The sequence below is a fragment of the Astatotilapia calliptera genome, chromosome 20 (assembly GCF_964374335.1).
Source record: "Astatotilapia calliptera chromosome 20, fAstCal68.1, whole genome shotgun sequence".
NCBI lineage: Eukaryota > Metazoa > Chordata > Actinopteri > Cichliformes > Cichlidae > Astatotilapia > Astatotilapia calliptera.
The window spans coordinates 27,391,125-27,410,761 of NC_137441.1; the positions used below are offsets into that span (position 1 = coordinate 27,391,125).

Consider the following 19,637-nt stretch of genomic DNA (forward strand, 5'->3'; position numbering starts at 1 on the left):
CTATGAATATGTAACAGCTCATCTGTCACTGTCTCAGTGTGACATTTGGTCAGAAAACATTTGAACACTTTGATTTAAAACACAGAAGAAGTGACTGAAGTAGTGTTTACTTTTTAAGGGATTAGTATTGTATCTTATTCACTTATTCATTTTGTTTTATTTGTTCTTTTTAAATGTGTGTAAAGTACAGAAAATTACAAATGAATATCTATTTAAGCTCTACATAGCATTGTTATCACTTTGACCATCAGCTCAATCTACTGGGCTTGAAGAAAAGGTCAGAGGTCAAATGTAACATGATATTTTAAATCTTTACATGGTACTTTCTTTAAGTTGACAATACACAACACACTTTTAAGAATCATAGTTGCTAAGTCAATTTTCAACCAATAAGTTATTGAGTGGACTTTGAAGGGGAAGTATGCCAAATTTGAATAGATTGCTAACATGAGCCCACTCTACACCCCTACTAGGTCTCAACAGAACTCATTCAAGACTTCATTCAAAACATAATCTCCTTTGTAGAGGTAATACAAATCACCAAGCAGCATGTCATAGGCACTACAAAAACAAACTATTAATTGAGCAAACATACACAAGAAATGTATCTAAAGCAATCACAGACAATGGGAACACATTTTGTGTTACACTTCCTAAAAGCATAGTGACCTAAGATGCCCTCTTACCCGTGAATATTCTGTTCCTGCGCTAACACAACTGCCCTCATGACTCCACTGTATTGCACCATATTTCACTGGCGTGACCTGTGACAAAAAGGCAGCTGTTAAAAAACACAAACAGGCATACTAAAAGCAGAGGACATGACACCACAGGAGACGGGGTTCGGTTACAGTTCACAAAGATTTATTTGTACATTCGTTACATTAAATGAACAGTATAAAACCTTCAGGACATGCACTTCTCCAAGTGGGAGTTCAGGGACTGTTATGTTTGATTAGTGCTTCATGTACATTTTAATAAAAATGCTAAACACAATAAAAATATTACATGCAGTAAACAAAAATCAAAAAGCGCTTTTGCATAATGCATTACTTAAAAGATGTCTTCCATCATTGGCCAGCAATGTCTCACCTGCAAAAACACTGCTTAAAAGGACTAACTTTGACTTTCTCGTTATATACAATTCATATTCTCCAACTCTTAAACACATTCATTATTAATCATCCGACAAACATTTCAAGTAAGTCCAAATATTGCAATGCTTCTTTCCCACTGTGGGAGACGAATTTAACTGCACTGCCAACCAACCCTATTTTGGAACCCATTAAAATATAAAAGGATTTCTCCAGAAAACCTTTTCCAACAGTTGACATCACTCTGCAGCCGTCCATGTGTGCAAAATCACTTCTTAATGCACCGAGCACAAGGGAGGAACCAAAAGGAAAGCAGAAAATTTAAAAAGGACTGCTGCAAAGCAGAAAAAAATTAAATAATATTAATAATAATAATAGTAATAAAATGCTCAAAAAAGAAGAAGCAACTGGTGAGTGTTCTGATGTGAAGTACCCTTTTCACCTGAGATTAGATTTCTTTATAAAATAAAATAAAATAAAAATTATATATATGAATAAATAAAAGCAGAAGGTGAAAGAGAACATGGGGCACTTAGAAGAGCTTAAAATACAAATCAATGCGGACATGAGAGCAACACAGTGACATGTGTATAGGGCTTGGGTAACATTTCCATACATATTCAACAGTAAGTAGTGGTAAGACGTATATGACCCACAGACCTACATCGAGCACAAGCATTGACATTTCTCTCAAAGGACCCAGAATGAAAACGTTGATTGTTTTAGACCCTGTGAAATTATAAAGTGTAAGGCATTGCTGAAAGAAAAAAAAAAACCTGATGCTTAAATTTAATAATTTGGCAATTTAATTCAGTTCTGCTAAAAAAGGCAACATTGTCATCGCAAAGAAAACCTCATATTTATCTCAGCCTTCCAGAAAGAGCAGTCACACGGCACATGCAGCAGCACTTTAACCCTCTAATCAGGCTCAATACTAAAGACAAACATGCATTATTCATGTCTCCGGACAATCATTTCTATGCCAAGTAAGGAGGCTTTTTATTTTTTCTAAATTTGTCCTGTAATTATGTATTCTTGCCAGATTAAGGCTTTACCATTAGCTAATGTAACAGGCTATTATTTAAAAGGCTCTAGACTGTAAAATTTTGAAGGATTTTAAACCTCAAACATGGTCCTACTTTGGGACTAGTGCAGAGGACGCAGGCATGTTATAATCTAGATGTGTGGCCAGAACTTACAGTACAGCATAAACTACGGGTGCAAAATAAAAATGAGAAGTCAACATTCTTTAGCTCTCAGTTATTAAACAACTCCTCACCCAAACCTTAAATCCTCCATTACAAAACAAAAACAAACCTCCAAACTGGATAATTTGGTAACAACTGTTCCCATTTTCTCTAAAAAGGAAATAAAATAAAACATGGCATGTTAATGCAATTCCACAACCAGTACCGCTTAAAAAACTGGGAAAAAAAGTGCAAGTCAGCATGGAAACCTCCATCTCTGCAGAGTGGAGAAAAGGCAAGTTTGTTGTATTTCCTGAAAGAAGTTATTTTCATCTGAATGAAAATGTTAAAACTGATAAAGTGAGAACTCGGACAGATGCTGCAGCCATGAGCATGTTATGTAACAGTGCAAGCTTTAAGTATTCGGATATCCTCATTCTCTCCCGATGATGTGCTGTGTGTATGTGACAATACTTCAGAGTAACTACTTACTGACAAACCGAAATTTAATCCCAAACGTACACAACAAATATGTAACCGTCAGTGAATATGCAATGATACTGTGCAGTGCTGTATGTTTGCACTGATGATACGCCACCATTATGGTTCAGAAGCACGTTTTCTAAGTGTTAATAAGCAACAAGTGACTTTTTCTTAACACGGGTGTGTGAGCTGTGCAGAAAGTTCTGGCTATGGAGTGTCAACTTTTTACTAAACCAACAACCAACCATTTCCTGTTTCATTAATGGCTTTGTATATGTGCGTGCATAAAACTCTCATGTTACAGAGAAGCTTCTGGTAATTGTTCTGTGTCTCCATCAAGCTTCTCCAATCTGCTAAATAATGTAATTATCATTTTCTATCTATATCTCAATTGTCAAATCATGTGACAGCAAATGTCTTTGATTTGGCATGACTCAGTCTACACTGCTCCCATGTGTGAGGAATACCAAGATAGTGAGTTATAATGCTGTTTTATCAGGCTACTATAAGACTCTGCAGTCTTGCATCATTGCAATGTGATGTGCATCACGCAGTGCTTCTACAACAGGAAGTTTCTCTGATTACATTTAAGAATCAGAGGTTCATCACAAGCCACATCACATCTCGTTGGTTTATAAGTCTTTTAGTTTATGACTACGCAGTGGCACAAACTGTTACACCCCATCCTGTCAAACTATCAGACTCAGTGGCTGCAAACACACGCAAATGTATAGATATTCACGTGCGTGTCTGTCAGCACCACGGTTCACGCTGGGCTCTGCCTCGAGCCAGACTGTCGGCTCTCTGCCAGGCGCTCTTCATCAGCTCGAGTGCCTCGCCGCAGCGTTTCTGCACCAATGGATCAGAAACGTCTCTGTGAGGAAGCTCAACCTGTGTGCGGAGAGGGTGCATGAGGGTTACATCCTGACAGTAGTTATCTTCACTGGCTGCACAGTTGCTCTATTTTTTCTTAAACACACAACAATTGACAGACTAAGCGATGTTGTTACCTGAAAAATGGCCTTCCATGCGTCGTCCAAAGCCTGCAGCAATCGATCTCTTTCTCCACAGCCGCTGAAGTACAAAACCCAGGGCGGGAGGAACTGTGCCCGATCAGCTGCAAACTCCTACCAACAAATTGGAGAATAACAGTGATGCTTATTATAGTGTTAAAAAAGTGTTAAAGCAGTGAAATGTAATTTATGCAATGTACATGGGGCAGCCGTGACAGTAAGTCATCTACTAAGTGCAAGGTTGGTGGTTCGATCCCTGGCTCCTCCAGTCTGCATGCAAAAGTGTCCTTGGACAAGATACTGAACCCTGAAGCGTGTTCATAGAAAGCACTCAGGCAAAAAAAACTGCTTGTATGAATTTATGTGTGTTATACAAAGTGTTTTTAGAGCTTGAGAAGAAAACAGCTGTAGAAGAATGAGTCTATTTACCATTTGAGAGAAAATGAGGTAACCCCTCAAACTGAAATCTGATGGCACATTCTGTAAACTTTAGTTCCACCAGATCAGCAGTGCAATAGTTCTTGACTACCTCGAAGGCAACGGCTGTAATCGGCTCAAGCATGAGTTTTATCAACATTCATTAAATTATGATACAATTTCCAGTGGTTCCAGCAGTGCTGTACAATTTCCAGTATAGGACAGAGATTACACTGGTAAGCCATGTTAGCAAAACTAACACCAGCTTTAGAAATGGTCACTCACAATAACACAGTATGCCATGTCTGCCTCCAGGCTGACAGCGATGACATCACAGATGTCAGCGCTGCCCAGTGAACGAAAGAAACTCGTCTGGCAGTCCTGATGGCAAGTCAGCAGCTTCTTGTCTGTCACCACGAGACAACATGGGATACACGGGGTGGGGGAGACACCCTGAGGAATGACCTGGAAGCAAGGTGGTTGTATGTCATTTTAATATGGCCGATACATAGAAGGAAAATAATGCACTTCCTCTTTTAATATCTAAAATAGACCATAACCATTGCTCTTTAAAGAGTTTTTTTATGGTTGGGTGAACCTCATGAGCACTAATGAACAGGCTGTGTTTACTATCTTTCTCTTCTCACCCCTTTAGACACAGACTGGCAGAGTAACTGCATCCATTCAGCCATGTCCTGCTCGTTGTTTGCACTGAGCACCAGCGGAGGGCGCTCTGTCAGGATGACTTGGAAAGCATGTGGACGTTCTGTGTTGTTTGAGCGACGGCAGCCTCCACAGTGCTCTCCTCTTTTGAAGTGAGAGTGAGAGAAGTGAGAGAATACAAACGACATGAGAAAAATATACCAGTGAACTTCAGTGTCTTTGGACATTTGCTTCATGGATTTTGAAGAATCTGCATATGAAGCCTACCCCATGGTGACTGAGAGCAAGGGGGTCACATCTGTTCTTTCTGCATACAGGTACAGAATCCCATTACTGCATGACAAGAGAGCATAGTTACATTCAACTTAACAAAAGACACATTAAACACATACAGTTCACTATGACTGCTAAAGTGAATAGAAGGAAGTGAGGTGTATGGTAAATGTAATCTACACTTTTTGCACATAGTACTCATAAAAGTATGTCAGTGGTGTTAATGCTTATCAGTGGTTTATTTGCTTTTTCAAGGAAAGAGACCTCAGAAAACTGATAACACACAATGCTTGAGGGTTAATGTTTGATATTAAAATAAGGAGACAACAACCTGCTCGTACCTGAGAACGAGGTAGCAGTTCTTCCACTGCTCTTTACCCAGGTATGTAGTTCCAGACCGATACTGCAGAGACCCTTCTTTTGTGCTGGAAAATCCTCCAAGATTTGGTGGACCACCTTGGGGAGATAAAGTCATGTCCATAGGATCCTCCCAGTGAACCAGTGAATACAGTTTAATAGACACTTCAGATACCTGGGAACACAGGTAAGGATCAGTTAGCCACCTCTTTTAAAGTCTGCCAAGAAATATGAAAGCAATAAAGCAGGGACTCTCAATTATTCTACAACCCTACGAAGAAAAACAATCATGAAGATGTTTTTGATCTTCTACTGTGATTAATGGGTTTATGAGATGTGCAAGTCACTGCATTTTGTTTTTATTTACATTTTACACAGTGCCCCAACTGAAACTGGGGTTATAATATTTGATGTTAGGGATGCTAAGCTGTTTTGAAGGAAAGTGGTTATTTTAGTATAAATATGTACTCTAGAGGATGAAATATGTACATATATGTACTCCTACCTGAACAGGTGGACCATGAAGTTCTTTTTTATATATCAGTAATGATTGAAATGAATGTGATCATCGTGTTTAAAGTTACTTTACCTCGGAGTGAGACTCCTGGGAGACAAATTTGGTGAGCGCCAGTTTTTCCATGGTGGCGTCTGTCAGAACTGAGGGGTACGGAGGCTCTCGACATCCTTTTACCATAGCTGACTTGAGACTAGTCAGGAACCAACTAAAAGTCAAGAAGAAATTGACTTGAGGTCAGAAGGAGGCGGGACTAACAACCATTTGGTGGTGTAACCTTCGTGCTTCTATAAAGTCAGTATCTCTCCGGCTCACATCCTTACAGTTGGATGGAAATACTTATTTAGCCTCCTGCTTTGGACATAAAATTAACTTAAGTCACAGAAGAGTCTTCATTTCAGTGCAGATTATTTGATTTCTGACATGTAAGCCCATACATGCATGCAAATATGAAAGGAGAGACTGCGCAGGCATGCTGCAAAGACATAATCATGTCAGACGGACGTAAATACTGTACATGTCAGACACTGCGTGGAGCTAAACTGGTAAAAACAAATATGAGGCACCTTGTCAGCGAGGTGTCAGCTGTGTCCAACAGGAATTTTCTTCGTCTGTTGGTGCAAACCAGAGTTACTGTCTGCTGGTCGAGGCCCACCTAAATGAAAACGACATCATGACATCATCAGAAACAAAACTGTCATGTTTGGCTTCACAACTCAGAGCATGTAGTCTGTATGCGATGTACCCTAAACCTAACCCGCCCTGGGGCGCCTCAGTGCGCCCCAGGCTGGCTGTGGCTACAATGTAGCTTGTCATCACCAGTGTGTGAACGTGTGTGTGAATGGGTGGATGACTGAATGTGTAAAGCGCTTTGGGGTCCTTAGGGACTAGAAAAGCGCTTTACAAATACAGGCCATTTACCAATATAATATGATGAGGTAACTGCGTGCTGCGTAATAGAAACATGCAACTTCTGTAATTAAGAGCTTACTGATATGTAGTCCAGCTCGTTATAAGAAACAGCATCTTCTACTGTGTAGGGCTTCTCTGCTGCACCTGCGGAGGAATACGAGACATGCAGAAATGTTAATCTCATGTGTAAACATTATGTGCAGCCCAAATACAGGCACTGCTATCCTACTACAGCACATTAAGCTGATGTAGTACTCTAAATTATATAAATATGTCAGCTTAGATTCTTTTATTTTATTTATATAGTTTTGTATGTAAATCTTCTATTTCTTCTGTGTTTCTCATTTGCTGATATTTCTAATCTTTTCTATTGTTTTCAAATGATTGTGCATCCTATTTATATTATTTATGTGTTCATTTTTTCTCTTTGGCATCTTTTGTGGACAGTAAAGGAAGATTTTGAATGTTCAGGGAAATATGTGTCTTTACTGAGTAACGACAATAAAACTTGAAATTGTGAAACTTGGACACCACTGTTCCCACAACTGTTAAATATATACTTTAAATATATATTGTGGGAACAAATGCCATTATTATTAATTCCCAGTTTAAGTTTTGGACTCGTTCATCCCTTATTACAGACAAGACTTTCACCCTTTCTAAGCAGGTAGATGTAACAGTCAGTCAGCAGCAGATAAAGAGGCTGCAGGTCCCCCTCCATGTGACCTGTGCTCATCCTCACCATCTGAAAACGCAAAGAAAAAGCTGAGACAAGTGTTGGAAACTGTCTGCTGTAAAGCAGCCTACGACATGATGTCGATGTTAGATAAATGACATAATCCACACAGGACTTTTAGAGGGATGCAGTTCATCAGCAGCTTCATTACATTTGTTGATTATCAATGTTACTTAACTCTGTTACATGATGATTTTTGAAGAAATTGGAATCAATTTAGGTTTTTGTTTACAGGGTTGGTGTAAAGTGTGAAACATAACCTGTATCCACTTCTCTGATGTCAAAACCAGCAGGTGCAACAACACTAAAACCACCATCCCTTAAAGACAATAAAAAAAACTCTCTCTCAGTCTTTACCTTGAAGAGCTGCTCCTCATTTTCTCTGAACACATGAATCATAAGCAGCAGCAAGTGATTGTTGTCCACCCTGAAATTTGAATGACGAACACTATTAAACAAACATTAAACAAGGGTATAACAACAAACAGCTCATTTTGTTCAGCTGCTTACTTAAACTCTGCAGGATGAGAACTTTCAGAGGGACTAAGCTTCTCCTCTTGTAATACTTGTTTTGTTTCTTCAGCTTTAAAAGTCTCTTTGTCTGTTTGTGCGTCTTCCTCCTCCTTCATGACGGGTTCTTGTCCTGCAATCGCTTCTGCTTCTCTTTCATCTTCAAGGCCACCTGAAAAAGTTTGTGACTGGCTAAGCTCTGTAGAGTCATGGTGGCTACCACGCGTGGGAGCAGAGTCTGGACTGTTGGGGGTAAAGCAGCAAACGTCTGCAGGAACAGGAGAGGTCGGCAGGAAGCCGGGGCTTTTGGCCAGAGGGGAGCAAGAGGTCTCTCCTGGGGCCGGATCAGGTGGTTTACCCCCTGAATCCTTACGAAAGGGCTGCTGTGCAGGAGGCTCGGAGCTCCGATAAGAGCATTTGCTATTTTTGTCCTCCTCTGGATGTTCCCAGGTGTCCTCTCGATCCAGAGTCCCATTGAGCTGGTCAATGACGTCACACAGCGGTTGGCCCAAGCTGTCCATGGAGGTGTCTGCCATCTCTGGGAGTCGCAGGCCTGTTCCATCATCACGTCCTTCATCCAGAACCTCTGATCCAAGCCGGCTTCTCCTCAACTCTCCTTCATCATACAGCTTCACTATAGAGCAGTTAACTAAATCAGCATCTACTGAAGTGATGCTACTTTCCATTTCCACTTGTTCAGAGGAGATGGAGTTATGGGTGCTGCTGATGGAATCTGTAAAGCTCTTTCCACGTCTCTTCTTTGTTGGTTTCCTTCGTTTTGCCATCCTGGAACAACAGAGGCGTTAGCGCTTGTTCAAAACACCAGAAATATGTGCATGCCAGTAACGGAAGCTGTATCTACCCTACCTAATAACCTCAAGCTCATTGCTGTTGATCTCCGTGTCATCCCCTGTGGTGGTGCTACTGTGGCGGCTAGGCACATGAACTGGTGTGACGTCAGCTGAGGTATTGGTGTCAGAGTCCTCGTTGAACGGGTTGTGTCTGAATGTGGGACTGTGAGGAGACACAGGCGGTAGCTTCACCCTCACAGTGGTAGAAAGCACCACAGTGTCGCTTATGACCGTCTGTGGATCAGAGCCACTGGATCGTGGGCAGCTTGCCTGGTCAGTCAGGTCACCCTCTACCATGAAAAGGCACAGAGATTCAATTATTTCATGCAAAAGCAGCAGCAGTTACTACATTTACATTGACACCATTGTAGAAATACACAGAATTTTTTCGTTTGCACCGTCCTGTTGGTTTGGTAGCAAATACTACAAAGAAGTAATGTGAAGGAGAATTCTTTCTATTCATGCATTTTTATCAGAATGTGAGAAGTGACCAACAAAACAGCGCCACAAAAAAGTGCGTGTATTCCTTCACCTGTGTAGCACAACAAATGTTAGGGACTGCAGAGTTCTTGGTAGGCCTTTGGCAGAGTCAAAAAAAGCACAAAATGCAACAAGTAAGAGCTCAGTTAGGCACACAGGCAGAGGTTTTCTTTTCACAGGCACAGACCTAGGTCAAGCTTTATCACTGTAGCTGGCAGAGTTAGATGATACATGGATATGTCTGAATAATTTAGAGGAATCAGTATTTGACATTAGGGTTATTAATAATGACTGTTGTGTTTTTGTACAAGCTGCATTTGACAATTATATTCTCATCAAAGCTTCAGAAAATGGAATAAGCATGCTTTGTCAAGAATATAGAGAGCCATTGGCAGCTAGGATGGCTCTGCAAAAGGAGAATAGCATTTGTTATCCAACAGCATCCTGCTTTTTCTAAAAGGTGGATATCTGGAATTGAGGTATTAAGAACTAGAACATCTGTGCATGACAGAAATCTGGAGTATCTCAGCCCTGATGTCAGCAAATAGGACTACAGCTTAAAGAGTTAGACGACTTTGAAGATTTCTCCAAACAAACGATGTTCGGACCAATAATTTTTTGTCCGTGGAATGAACTGTGACAAATTTCACATTTGCAGATTGCGTGTGCATGCGGGAGCTTAATGTATACACATGTGGTAAAATATAGTAAAAGCTCATTTGAACTCTGCGACCAAGAATGATCATCACCTTACACTACAGCTTAGCTGAACCTAGGCCAGTGCAACGCATGACACAGGACAACATTACACAAAATGGTATGCCAGACAGACAGACACACAGTGTACCGGAGACAGACTCAATGAGGTGAGTTACAGCTACTTCAGGAGCATCTCTTGCTGTGGTAAATAATAAGGCATAGTGAGCACAGGGACCATTCTCCCAACAAGTAACACATGCACAACATGACGGAAGCAAATACAAATGAGGGCAAAATTATTAGTCCAACTATGACATTTAAAGCTTATGTCAAAAATGTCCTTTTTTTTTTAAACAGAGCAAGGAATTTTTCAACACATTTCTAAACATACTAGTTTTTTTTAGAAACCATAGATAAGTTCAATTTGCACACAATAACATTATTATTTCAGGGGGAAAAAAAATCCAGGATCAATATTATTAGCCTCCTGAAAAACTGACCTTTTTACTGAGCCATAGCACAAACTACTTTAACTTTGTGATAGTCAAAGTAAAATCAAGTTAAAGCTGAGGGTTATCTTCCAGTTTACACAGTATAAAAACTTCAGCGAGGGTTTGAGCTGTCACTTGAGAAATCATCATGCCAAAAACACAAAAAAATCTGTTAGACTCAAGAAAAACAATTGTTGACGCTCACAAACCAGGAGATGGATATACAAAGCATTTCTAAAGTGTTATGAACTGGAGTGAGAACTATCATCAAGAAATTCAAAGAGAGCGACACAGCACAGAACAAACCTGGCTGAGGTAGCAAGGGAACAATTTCAAAGACCGAGTCGGGAATTGTACTCTCAAAGAAGACGATCACTAGAACCTTGCACAGGAATGGACTGTGAGGTTGTAGACCAAGAAAAACTTATGTGCAGTGAAACACAGTGGTGGGAGTATGAGGAAGTAGGTATGCTTCAGTGTTTCTGGTACTGCGAATCTCATCAAGGTGAAAGGAATCCTAAAGAAAGAAGGATATGTGAAGATTTTCAAAGAAACCCTCAAGCAGGCCGCAGCAAAACTGGGTCTGACACCATTAATCCAAACATAAGTCGCTCCTGGAGATGAACTACCTCCAGTTAACCAAAGTGAATGTTACTGATTGGCCTGTACAAAGCCTGACTTGAGTCCTCAAAAACTGTGGGATGAACTGAAGATTGAGATCCATGCCAGAAGACCATCGAATCTGGAGGAGCTTGAGAGAATCGCAAAAGAAAAATGAACTGGGATTGCTCAGCAGACGTGAAACAAACTCCTGCAGGCTGTTATCCAGCAAAAAAGATACACAACTGACTTTTAGCATCAGGAGAGCTAATAACTGTGACCCTGGTAGTTTTTGTGAAATAATTTTGTTCTCTGTGTAAAATAATGAAAGCATCTAAAATAAAACAAGGATGTTTGGAAAAGCTGCATTAAAACAAATCTTTGGCCTGTTTAACAGCACTCGGAAAATAATTTTAAAAACAAAAATGTTCATAGTGGGGCTTATAATTTTGTACTCATTTATAACCCACCCAACACCGAGTTCCCAGGTGAAACAAACTTACTAGTCAATGTTTATGATGACCTTCCTGTAAAATAAGCCTCTCTTCTAACTGAATTAATATGATTATTTAATAAAGCTTTACTAAAGTCTTTCAGCTGGAAGTACCTATGTCCTATGCGTGTGTTTATTAAATGCTACCTTTTCTATGAGGTTCACTTTTGTAATTATTAGGGGTGCAACAATACTCGTATCGATATTGAACCGTTCGATACAGTGCTTTCGGTTCGGTACGCATATGTATCGAACAATACAAAATAAATTTTTAATTTATTTTATCAACTTTCCTGCTGACGATGCTGTCTGTGTTGAGCGCTCAGTGGATCTGCGCTCGACAGTACAGCCTAGGCTGAGTAGTCGAACGCAGATTCACTGAGCGCAGGGCAAGCTAGCGAGACAGAAGTTAAGCTCTCCTTGCAACATGGCAAATTGAACCTCCCCCACCCTCATTCAGATCTGGCGTTTGGAACTATTTTGGTTTTCATGTGACGTATGACCCTGAAGGTAAGCGGGTCATGGACTAAAGTAAAACAGTATGTTGGATGTGCCACGCAATGCTCAATTACATGGATGGGACCTAGTGTGTTAGTGCAGTTAGCTCATTAACGTGTTGGCCGTCCAGCCCCATGCACAGGCGATCCGTGGTAGCTCGTTAACGGAGATTTGCCGTGTTGTGGCGTTAACATCATTTCAACGAGATTTACGCTGACAGCACTAGTGGGAACACAACAAATATGACTGCACATTTACACAGACATCATCCTAGTGCAAAGACAAGCGGAAGCAGACAAAAACAACAAGCATGCTACTAACTTTAGCCGAGTCATTTAGACAGCCGTTAGCACATGATTCTCCTTATGGGGACCTGATATGTTTAATATGCTGCTGAGAATATAGCCCAGAAGAAGCGGATAGTATAGCTTTTATTTTGGAAAGAGACATTTCTCTGTAATAAACTCTCTTTTCCAAAGATGAGTGATTTCTCAATCAGATACAGGGCTCGCAAAATCGCCTGCTCGATGTCCTGGGGCTAGCGATTTTTCCAGTCGGGCTACCAAAATCTATCTCTGCCCTGCCCGTCGGGCTATCGTAGGAAGGAAAAATATATGTCAATGCTTTTGCATTCTTTCGGAAATGTAGCTGGGTAATTATGTCATTGGCATCGGTGAGCCACTGCCAATATGTGACATATTGAAATCGAGTTTGAATTTGCGCTTGTTTTTTGCTTTCACTTGTTTCACTTTGCAATCGTGCGAACTGTGTATAGAGAGCGACAGCACTGATTGGTGAGTGATGATAATTACAAGTGAAATCTCCTGCAGCAAGCTTAAACATGTGAGAGGTTGATCGCGCAGAGAATCGCTGAGCGTTATGTGAGTGCCTGTGTAAAAGCAGCAGGATATATATTGTAGCGGGTCAGGGCTGTTCCGGGTTCTGTTTGTACAGTTATGTTTTGTTTATGTTGCCATAGTGACGGGTGACGCCCTCTCGCTGCGACGGTGTGTCCTTCCGGGGTCAGAGGGCGCCCTGTGTGTTGTTGTTGTTGCTGCGCTGCTGTGCTCCCTGGCTAGCTCACGGGAAGCAAGACCAAACGATACCTCCGTCTCCTCGTTGTCTGAGCTCGCCACATTGGTGTCAGAAGTGGGATGATGGTGGCGCCCCATGTTCTGACCCGAGTGACTTCCCCCCCCCTCGTGACCGGCCAGTGCGCCAAAAGAAGGCACCTGGACATTTGCAGGACTTTGTGTGGGGTAATGGGGTCGTTGGGGACGACTGACCCCTTAGGTGGGGGCTATGTAGCGGGTCAGGGCTGTCACAAGCGAAATAACCAGGGCTGCACATAAGTGGTCCGCAGGTGCGCATTCGCTGTCAAAATAAAAAATGGGCACAAGATAAGAAGTTGCAACGCGTGTTTGCATACATAAGATTTTCAGGAGGAGGACAGACATTTGTTTAGAACTCTTAAAGATGTCGAAGAAGCTCCTTTAAGCAATTACTGTGATGTTCCTCCACCTCCAAAGAAATGTCAGAAGGAGTCCGAACCACAAAAGAAGCACGTATTCTCGGAAAAGTAGTTGCAGGAGGTGAGCTGGCTTCAAACAAATGATAAACGCACAGAGATGTGGTGCGGAATGTGCCGTGAAAATTTAATAAATGACAAATTAAAAAGGCATTAACATTTTTTTGTATCGAAAAAATATCGAACCGTGACACCAAAGTATCAAACCGAACCGTGAATTTTGTGTATTGTTGTACCCCTAGTAATTATGGAAGAAAGCACTGTGCTTTTAAATTTGTATTAAATGTACACAATGCAATTTTAAATTCCCAGCTATGGGAGTAAATGTACATCACATTCATTCATAAAAAGTCAGTCATGTGTCACAAAACTTCAGATTGAAATTTGCCTACAATTCAACTGAAATCACCTACATAAAACTCAACCACTCTTACCCATTTCCCATTAAGTGTATTTCTGTGTCTTGAGATACAATATTTTACACCAGCTAGCAGTTTTTACTGGTAGAGTATCCAGCATGCTTTAAGCACAAACATGCCAGACAGTAGGAAGGAAAGGAAGGAAGGAGGCATGGTAGGGCAGGAGAGGGAGGGTTGACCAATGTCCCACCTTCCCAGTCTGCACTTGGCAATGACTGCAACACGGGGAAGATGTCACCAAAATCATAATCTAAAAAAAGGAGGGAATAACATTCAACATTAGAGAGAGGTGGAGTGGAGACAGGTGAGAGGAGACTTAGTCAATGTCACAGAAACAGTAAAACAACATGATATGTGGAACACAAAATAACAGAATCAATGCGGAAAACTAGACTAAAAAAAGGAGAACTGGCTTGGTGCTTTGTGGGGTGTGAATGGGAAATGCTTAGTGCTGCAATCACCCTGATGACAATATTCAATGACAAATGGCATCTGCACGCCAAGTCAGCTGATAAAATGCACTTTGATATCTGTGAGTAATAAAAGGCCAAGGTCAAACTAACTTCTGCTTTGACATGCCATTAGCCTGACATCACAGTATGAGCAAAAGCACATGAGTGTGTGATTGCACTGATGTGAACCCTGATTACATCATAAACCCCAAAATACAGCCTGCCATGCCTGCATGTCCTCTCAGCAGAAGAGCAGAATATAATGACACGAGAGCTAATTCCACACACTGCAGACACAGCAACACTTAAAACTAACACTACATATTTCTATTGGCTATTAAAAAAAATTCAATAAATAAAATAAACTGACTACTCAATCTTGACTTTAAGGGCTATTAAAGAATTAATAGCGTGTAAAGTTGCAAAGATTGCAAAACCAGTTAGTCTGTTTCTCTACTCTAAAACACACATAATCAAATCTGAAGAAAAGTAAGAAAAGCAGGAAATAAAAATTAGCTACGGATTAGCACATTAAGTACACCTTACCTTCACTAGAAGGAGCTATGGCACTATCATCCCACTCCAGGTTGGTGGAGGTGAGGGAGGTGAAGGAGTGCAGAGACAGGCTGTCTGAGCTGGGCAGTCTTTCCTCAAAGTCCAGCAGGTTCTGTGGTTTGTAGTATTCTGGCATGTAGGGGGCCACATCTAGATAGGGCACATCCTGAACCACCAAGACCCAACAAAAACATATAGTTATGCTGCAGTCATTTAAGAAATTTAGCTTGTATTGATATGGTAGTCAAGTATATGCTAACCAGCTCCAGATCGAAGCGAATGAACTCCAGGCCGGACACCAGTGTGAGAAAGAGCGTGAGGTGGTCGTGACTGCAGACCAGTGCGTTCCTACCCGTGAAGAATTTTTTTTAAAAAACAAAAATTTGTGAGACGTGTTCACAAAAGACAATGTTTCAGTTTCAATATAACTGATTAGCAACATTTCATTTCCTTTAAGCCATCGGGATCAAAGGACTAGATGACTTACTTGAAATAATACTTATGCAGCAGTGCTTGGTTCTCCTGAAAGAGCCGAAGATAGCTCTCTAAAGAGCTCTCGCTCAGTGCCAGGTATAGCCATGCACGACCTACAAACAACAAACATAATAGTTCAGTAATAATTTACTCTCCAAGTACTCCACATGTGTGTGTGCTGGTCTAAGAGAGATGCCTCACTTCGACCAAGGTTGGTTGCTATGTGCTGAAGCTCATCTATCTGCCGCACAGCCTCTCTTCTAGTGAAGTGAAGGACCAGCACCCAGTAGCCTGAAGAAATGTCTTGCAGCCTGCAGTGAAAAGTGTATATGTAAACTGAAACCAAAAGCATCCACAAGTTGTAACAGATATCATGGATGGACATAATTCTTGCAGAAAAACACAGAAAAAATACAACTGATACAAATGTTTGCTCTTTCAATCCATAGACTTTATACAAAAGATCTATTCAACATCTGGATCTGAAAACTGAAGCAGTGCAGAAGAGATTTTAAACAGCATTCTCCCTCATCAGCAGGGGGAGTCTCACACAGCTGCAAAAAGTCAGAGCGCATAGCAAAAGTGGACTGTTCGTCCATTGATTCATGGCCTCAGTAAACATTTTCTGGAAGAGTTTATGGTCTCAGTTTCTAGGTTCAGGTCTTATGGAAACAGAACATGATGTTTATTTTGTACAAGGCTATGCTTTAGGGCAGGACCATCTTGTTGTTGACAAATCGAACAAGCTGTCTCCACACTCATGGCCTTTGATCAATGATCAATGGACTTTGATCGGTGGTTGTTTATCAACGGTTGTGACAATTTGCATATTAATGATCAAGACACTGACCTCACAGCTCATTGTTCTTCATTGGGCTGGTCTCAGTTACTGTACAAATGTTCTGTTTTTTAAGGTTGGGGAAACCTACAGTCAGCTGAGACTGAAAAAGTAATTTGGATGAGTGACGAAACCAACCTTTTAGGGTGTCTACACACTGACATGTAGCTTGAAAGGACTCAAATGGCAACAAGTAAAATGCTCAGCTTGATGGGAATTTTGCAAATCATGGTGTCATGGTAGCTTTTATGTACAGTGTGTGCAATCTGCTTCTAGTGACCATCTTACCCATATAGCAGAGCGTGGTCAAGGTGTTCACAGAGCCGTTGCAGTACCCGGTCGTGATTCCGAATAGCTGGAGTTTCATCCTCGCAGGCAGCAAAGTAACTCTGCAGCTGTGAAGAGACATCGTTGGTTTGTTTTGTTGTTCATTCACTCTAGACAAATAAAATAGCCACCAATAACCATGTAAAGGACCTCTTCCCATGACTGAATTTGTAAAACTGGTCATTCACTGTTATTTGTATTGCTTTAGTTTCACACAACGGCATCTTTGATTTCAAACTATCTGTTTGAAATCAAAGATGATGTTGTATGAAACTAAAGCAATATGATGATGAAGTTAAAGTATATTTATGGATGCCATCAACACTGCATGAATAACATTTAGGACAAGGTCTCAAGAAAATTAATCATACAATACAACACACAGTTAACCAAGGAATTTAAGCCAAGTCAAGGACTTGCCAAGAAAGTTCGCCTTTCATGATTTACATTGACAGTCAAGGTAAGTTGGCTGCAGCACAGACTTCATAAAATATCTTTGACTCTGGGCTGGAGACTTCAGCTAGCTATAGGATATGCATGTATTTCTTGTTACCTATAATAGGGACAGGAGGTACTAAACAGGCTTTAGTTCATACATTGTTCACGTGATTGGTCTTCAATGTGATTAGTGATGAGCGGTGCCACTTCTATCCTTGTAGTGACTATTTCACTTCAAATCGCATGTGCTGGCACCGAGGACCAAATAGTGACAGGCAACACTGTTTCATTGTCCTGGACTGACCTGCAAAGCCCCTTGAACTTAATCCTGAACCTAATATAATGTATTAAAATACCAAAGCATGAACAAACTGTGTGCGCTTTGGGGTTTGAGGATTGCAACTCAAGAAAAAAACGATCATTTATTTCCTGTGACTTTATTCACATGACTAATGTTTGTCAGAGGTAAACACTGTACATTTGCCCACAAGCTTGAGGAATATCTGCTTACAAGCACTGTTACAGTCCTTTAGGTGTCAGTCCAATAAAACATATGAACATGGTAAATTACAGGGTAAAACCTGGTGAAACACAAATATTTGCTTGATGGAATAAACAAATATGGAATTTTTCTAATTCAAACACCCGATTATGGGACTGGTGATTTGGACTGGAAAATACAACACAGATAAATGAAAATGTCAAGGGGAAGAAGATTAAATATATAAATAACAGTAATAATATAAAACGATATAAAACAATAAATAAAATGACAAAAAATAAATCATTAAATAGAAAAACGTGGTTTTTGAAAACGAATGCAAAAGCTAACTGGGAGAGAAGAAGGAAGACGGTGCAATGCTGTCTGTCAGGTTATAGGAAATGTTCCACAACACCTAGCAGATCTGCACATGACTTCCAAAATGGCCCATTACTTACATTTAAAATCAAGAGCAAAGATCCACTGACCTCTTTTGCTACAAATGTGTCGGATTTATGGTTGCAGGTATGTTTATAACAGATGCCGCAGTAAACAAACACAGGGGCTTGGTGTCACTTTTGTTACCATAGCCAAAAAAGACACAAACTTCTACTTAACTGAGAGCTGGAGCCATAAAACATTATATGAAACATCTACTGCGCTATTTTCTCTTTATCAGTAGGGGCAAGGCCCTCCTGTGTCCTCCTGACTTGAAAGTTGCCCTCTTTAGCAGACAAAAGATGACCTAATGTTAGCTATAGTGATTCAAACGTGTGAAAAATCTTAACGCGAAAATGTCTGGCAGTATTTTAGCGGTAACCAACCCCAGCAGCGCTTACCTTCTTAACAGAAAATGAGATATTTTCCAATATACGATCCTTTACTTTCAGTTGATCCATCACTGGTCTGTTGGCAGCTTTCAGCAGGCAGTCAGCTGACTCAAAGCACTTGTTTTGCTAAAGCTAACGCCGCCTGCAGTAGCTTGCTAACATTATCCTGCCCACCAACACAACTGGTTTCCAAACTAGCAATATAGGACTAATGTCAGTGTTAGCGACCGACACTAGCTCGGGACTATAGTGCTAACGCCAAAAAAAACAGCGAAGCGGTGTAACCTCAGTCACTGAACAGCCCGGTTAACCTAGTGCAGTTACCCTATGGCTGTGCATTAGCTTTAGCCACTCGACTTTTTTTTTCTAGGGGCTTGCGATAGCTAACAAGTTTTAAAGTTAACCCACATTTTACTGTTAGTAGAACTGATTTTTCTCACACTCTGCGTTTTATTACTTTGACTGCCACTTGTGAACTACGCCTACTTTAAGTCACCTCTTTGTGCTTATTTCCGTAGTTAATTAATCAATGTAACGCATGCTAAGGTTACTTTCATGCTATCGTCTTCTGAGTGACAACTGAACTCACGCCGTCAGTGAGTTACGTCAATGACGTCATCCGGTTTGTTAATCGCAGACTGAAGGACCTTAAATTTTCGCAAATTTAAAGATTTTATGCTCAGAATTGTTCCAAAACCCAATATCAATGTAAATTAGTGTGTGATTGAATTAATCTGAATGAAGTGATGAATTCGGCACAAGACTCCACTGTTTTAACTTAGTCATAAACTTTTTTTCCCCAGCGTTTCCAGCTCTTCTTCAGACCTTGTTCATGTTGGTAAATGCTAAAGCACCCTGGCTCTTTTTTAAAAATGTGCACATATCAAGATTAAGGTTTGTTTAATATCTAGAGTTTTGATAGTTGTTCATTTTTACTTTTCCCCACATTTCGCTTCTTGTTAAGTATCTGCACATTAAAATGAGTGTCATTAAACATTTATTTTGCCTTAAGCACAAATCATAG

The 19,637-nt window shown here is 40.6% G+C and overlaps 1 protein-coding gene across 2 annotated transcripts; it reads right to left on the minus strand.

Annotated features, from left to right (window-relative positions):
• Nucleotides 1–847: 847 nt before the first annotated feature.
• On the minus strand, nt 848–19,195 carry plekhm2 (pleckstrin homology domain containing, family M (with RUN domain) member 2). 2 transcript variants are annotated; one of them, XM_026153978.2, is made up of 20 exons: nt 18,623–19,195; nt 16,826–16,932; nt 15,901–16,010; nt 15,713–15,812; nt 15,486–15,573; nt 15,217–15,391; nt 14,409–14,468; nt 9,027–9,300; nt 8,160–8,945; nt 8,007–8,076; nt 7,568–7,658; nt 6,993–7,057; nt 6,568–6,656; nt 6,077–6,209; nt 5,472–5,662; nt 5,125–5,190; nt 4,842–5,001; nt 4,480–4,659; nt 3,775–3,891; nt 848–3,655 (listed from the first exon to the last, which is right to left on the minus strand). In XM_026153978.2, the coding sequence occupies exons 1-20, from the start codon at nt 18,680–18,682 to the stop codon at nt 3,518–3,520; spliced, it is 3,060 nt and encodes a 1,019-aa protein (XP_026009763.2). In that variant the 5' UTR covers nt 18,683–19,195; the 3' UTR covers nt 848–3,517. The 2 variants fall into 2 exon arrangements, with proteins under 2 accessions (XP_026009763.2, XP_026009765.2); XM_026153980.2 differs by lacking the exon at nt 14,409–14,468.
• Between the last annotated feature and the right edge of the window lie 442 nt (nt 19,196–19,637).

What these genes read in the sequence shown, in the direction of transcription:
- plekhm2 (XM_026153978.2), bottom strand. Translation starts at nt 18,682, where the DNA reads ATGGATCAACTGAAAGTAAAGGATCGTATATTGGAAAATATCTCATTT. An exon ending in AGCAACCAACCTTGGTCGAA is followed by an intron (nt 15,813 to 15,900) that starts GTGAGGCATCTC and finishes TGTTGTTTGTAG; the next exon opens with GTCGTGCATGGCTATACCTG. An exon ending in AATGAGCTTGAGGTTATTAG is followed by an intron (nt 8,946 to 9,026) that starts GTAGGGTAGATA and finishes CTGTTGTTCCAG; the next exon opens with GATGGCAAAACGAAGGAAAC.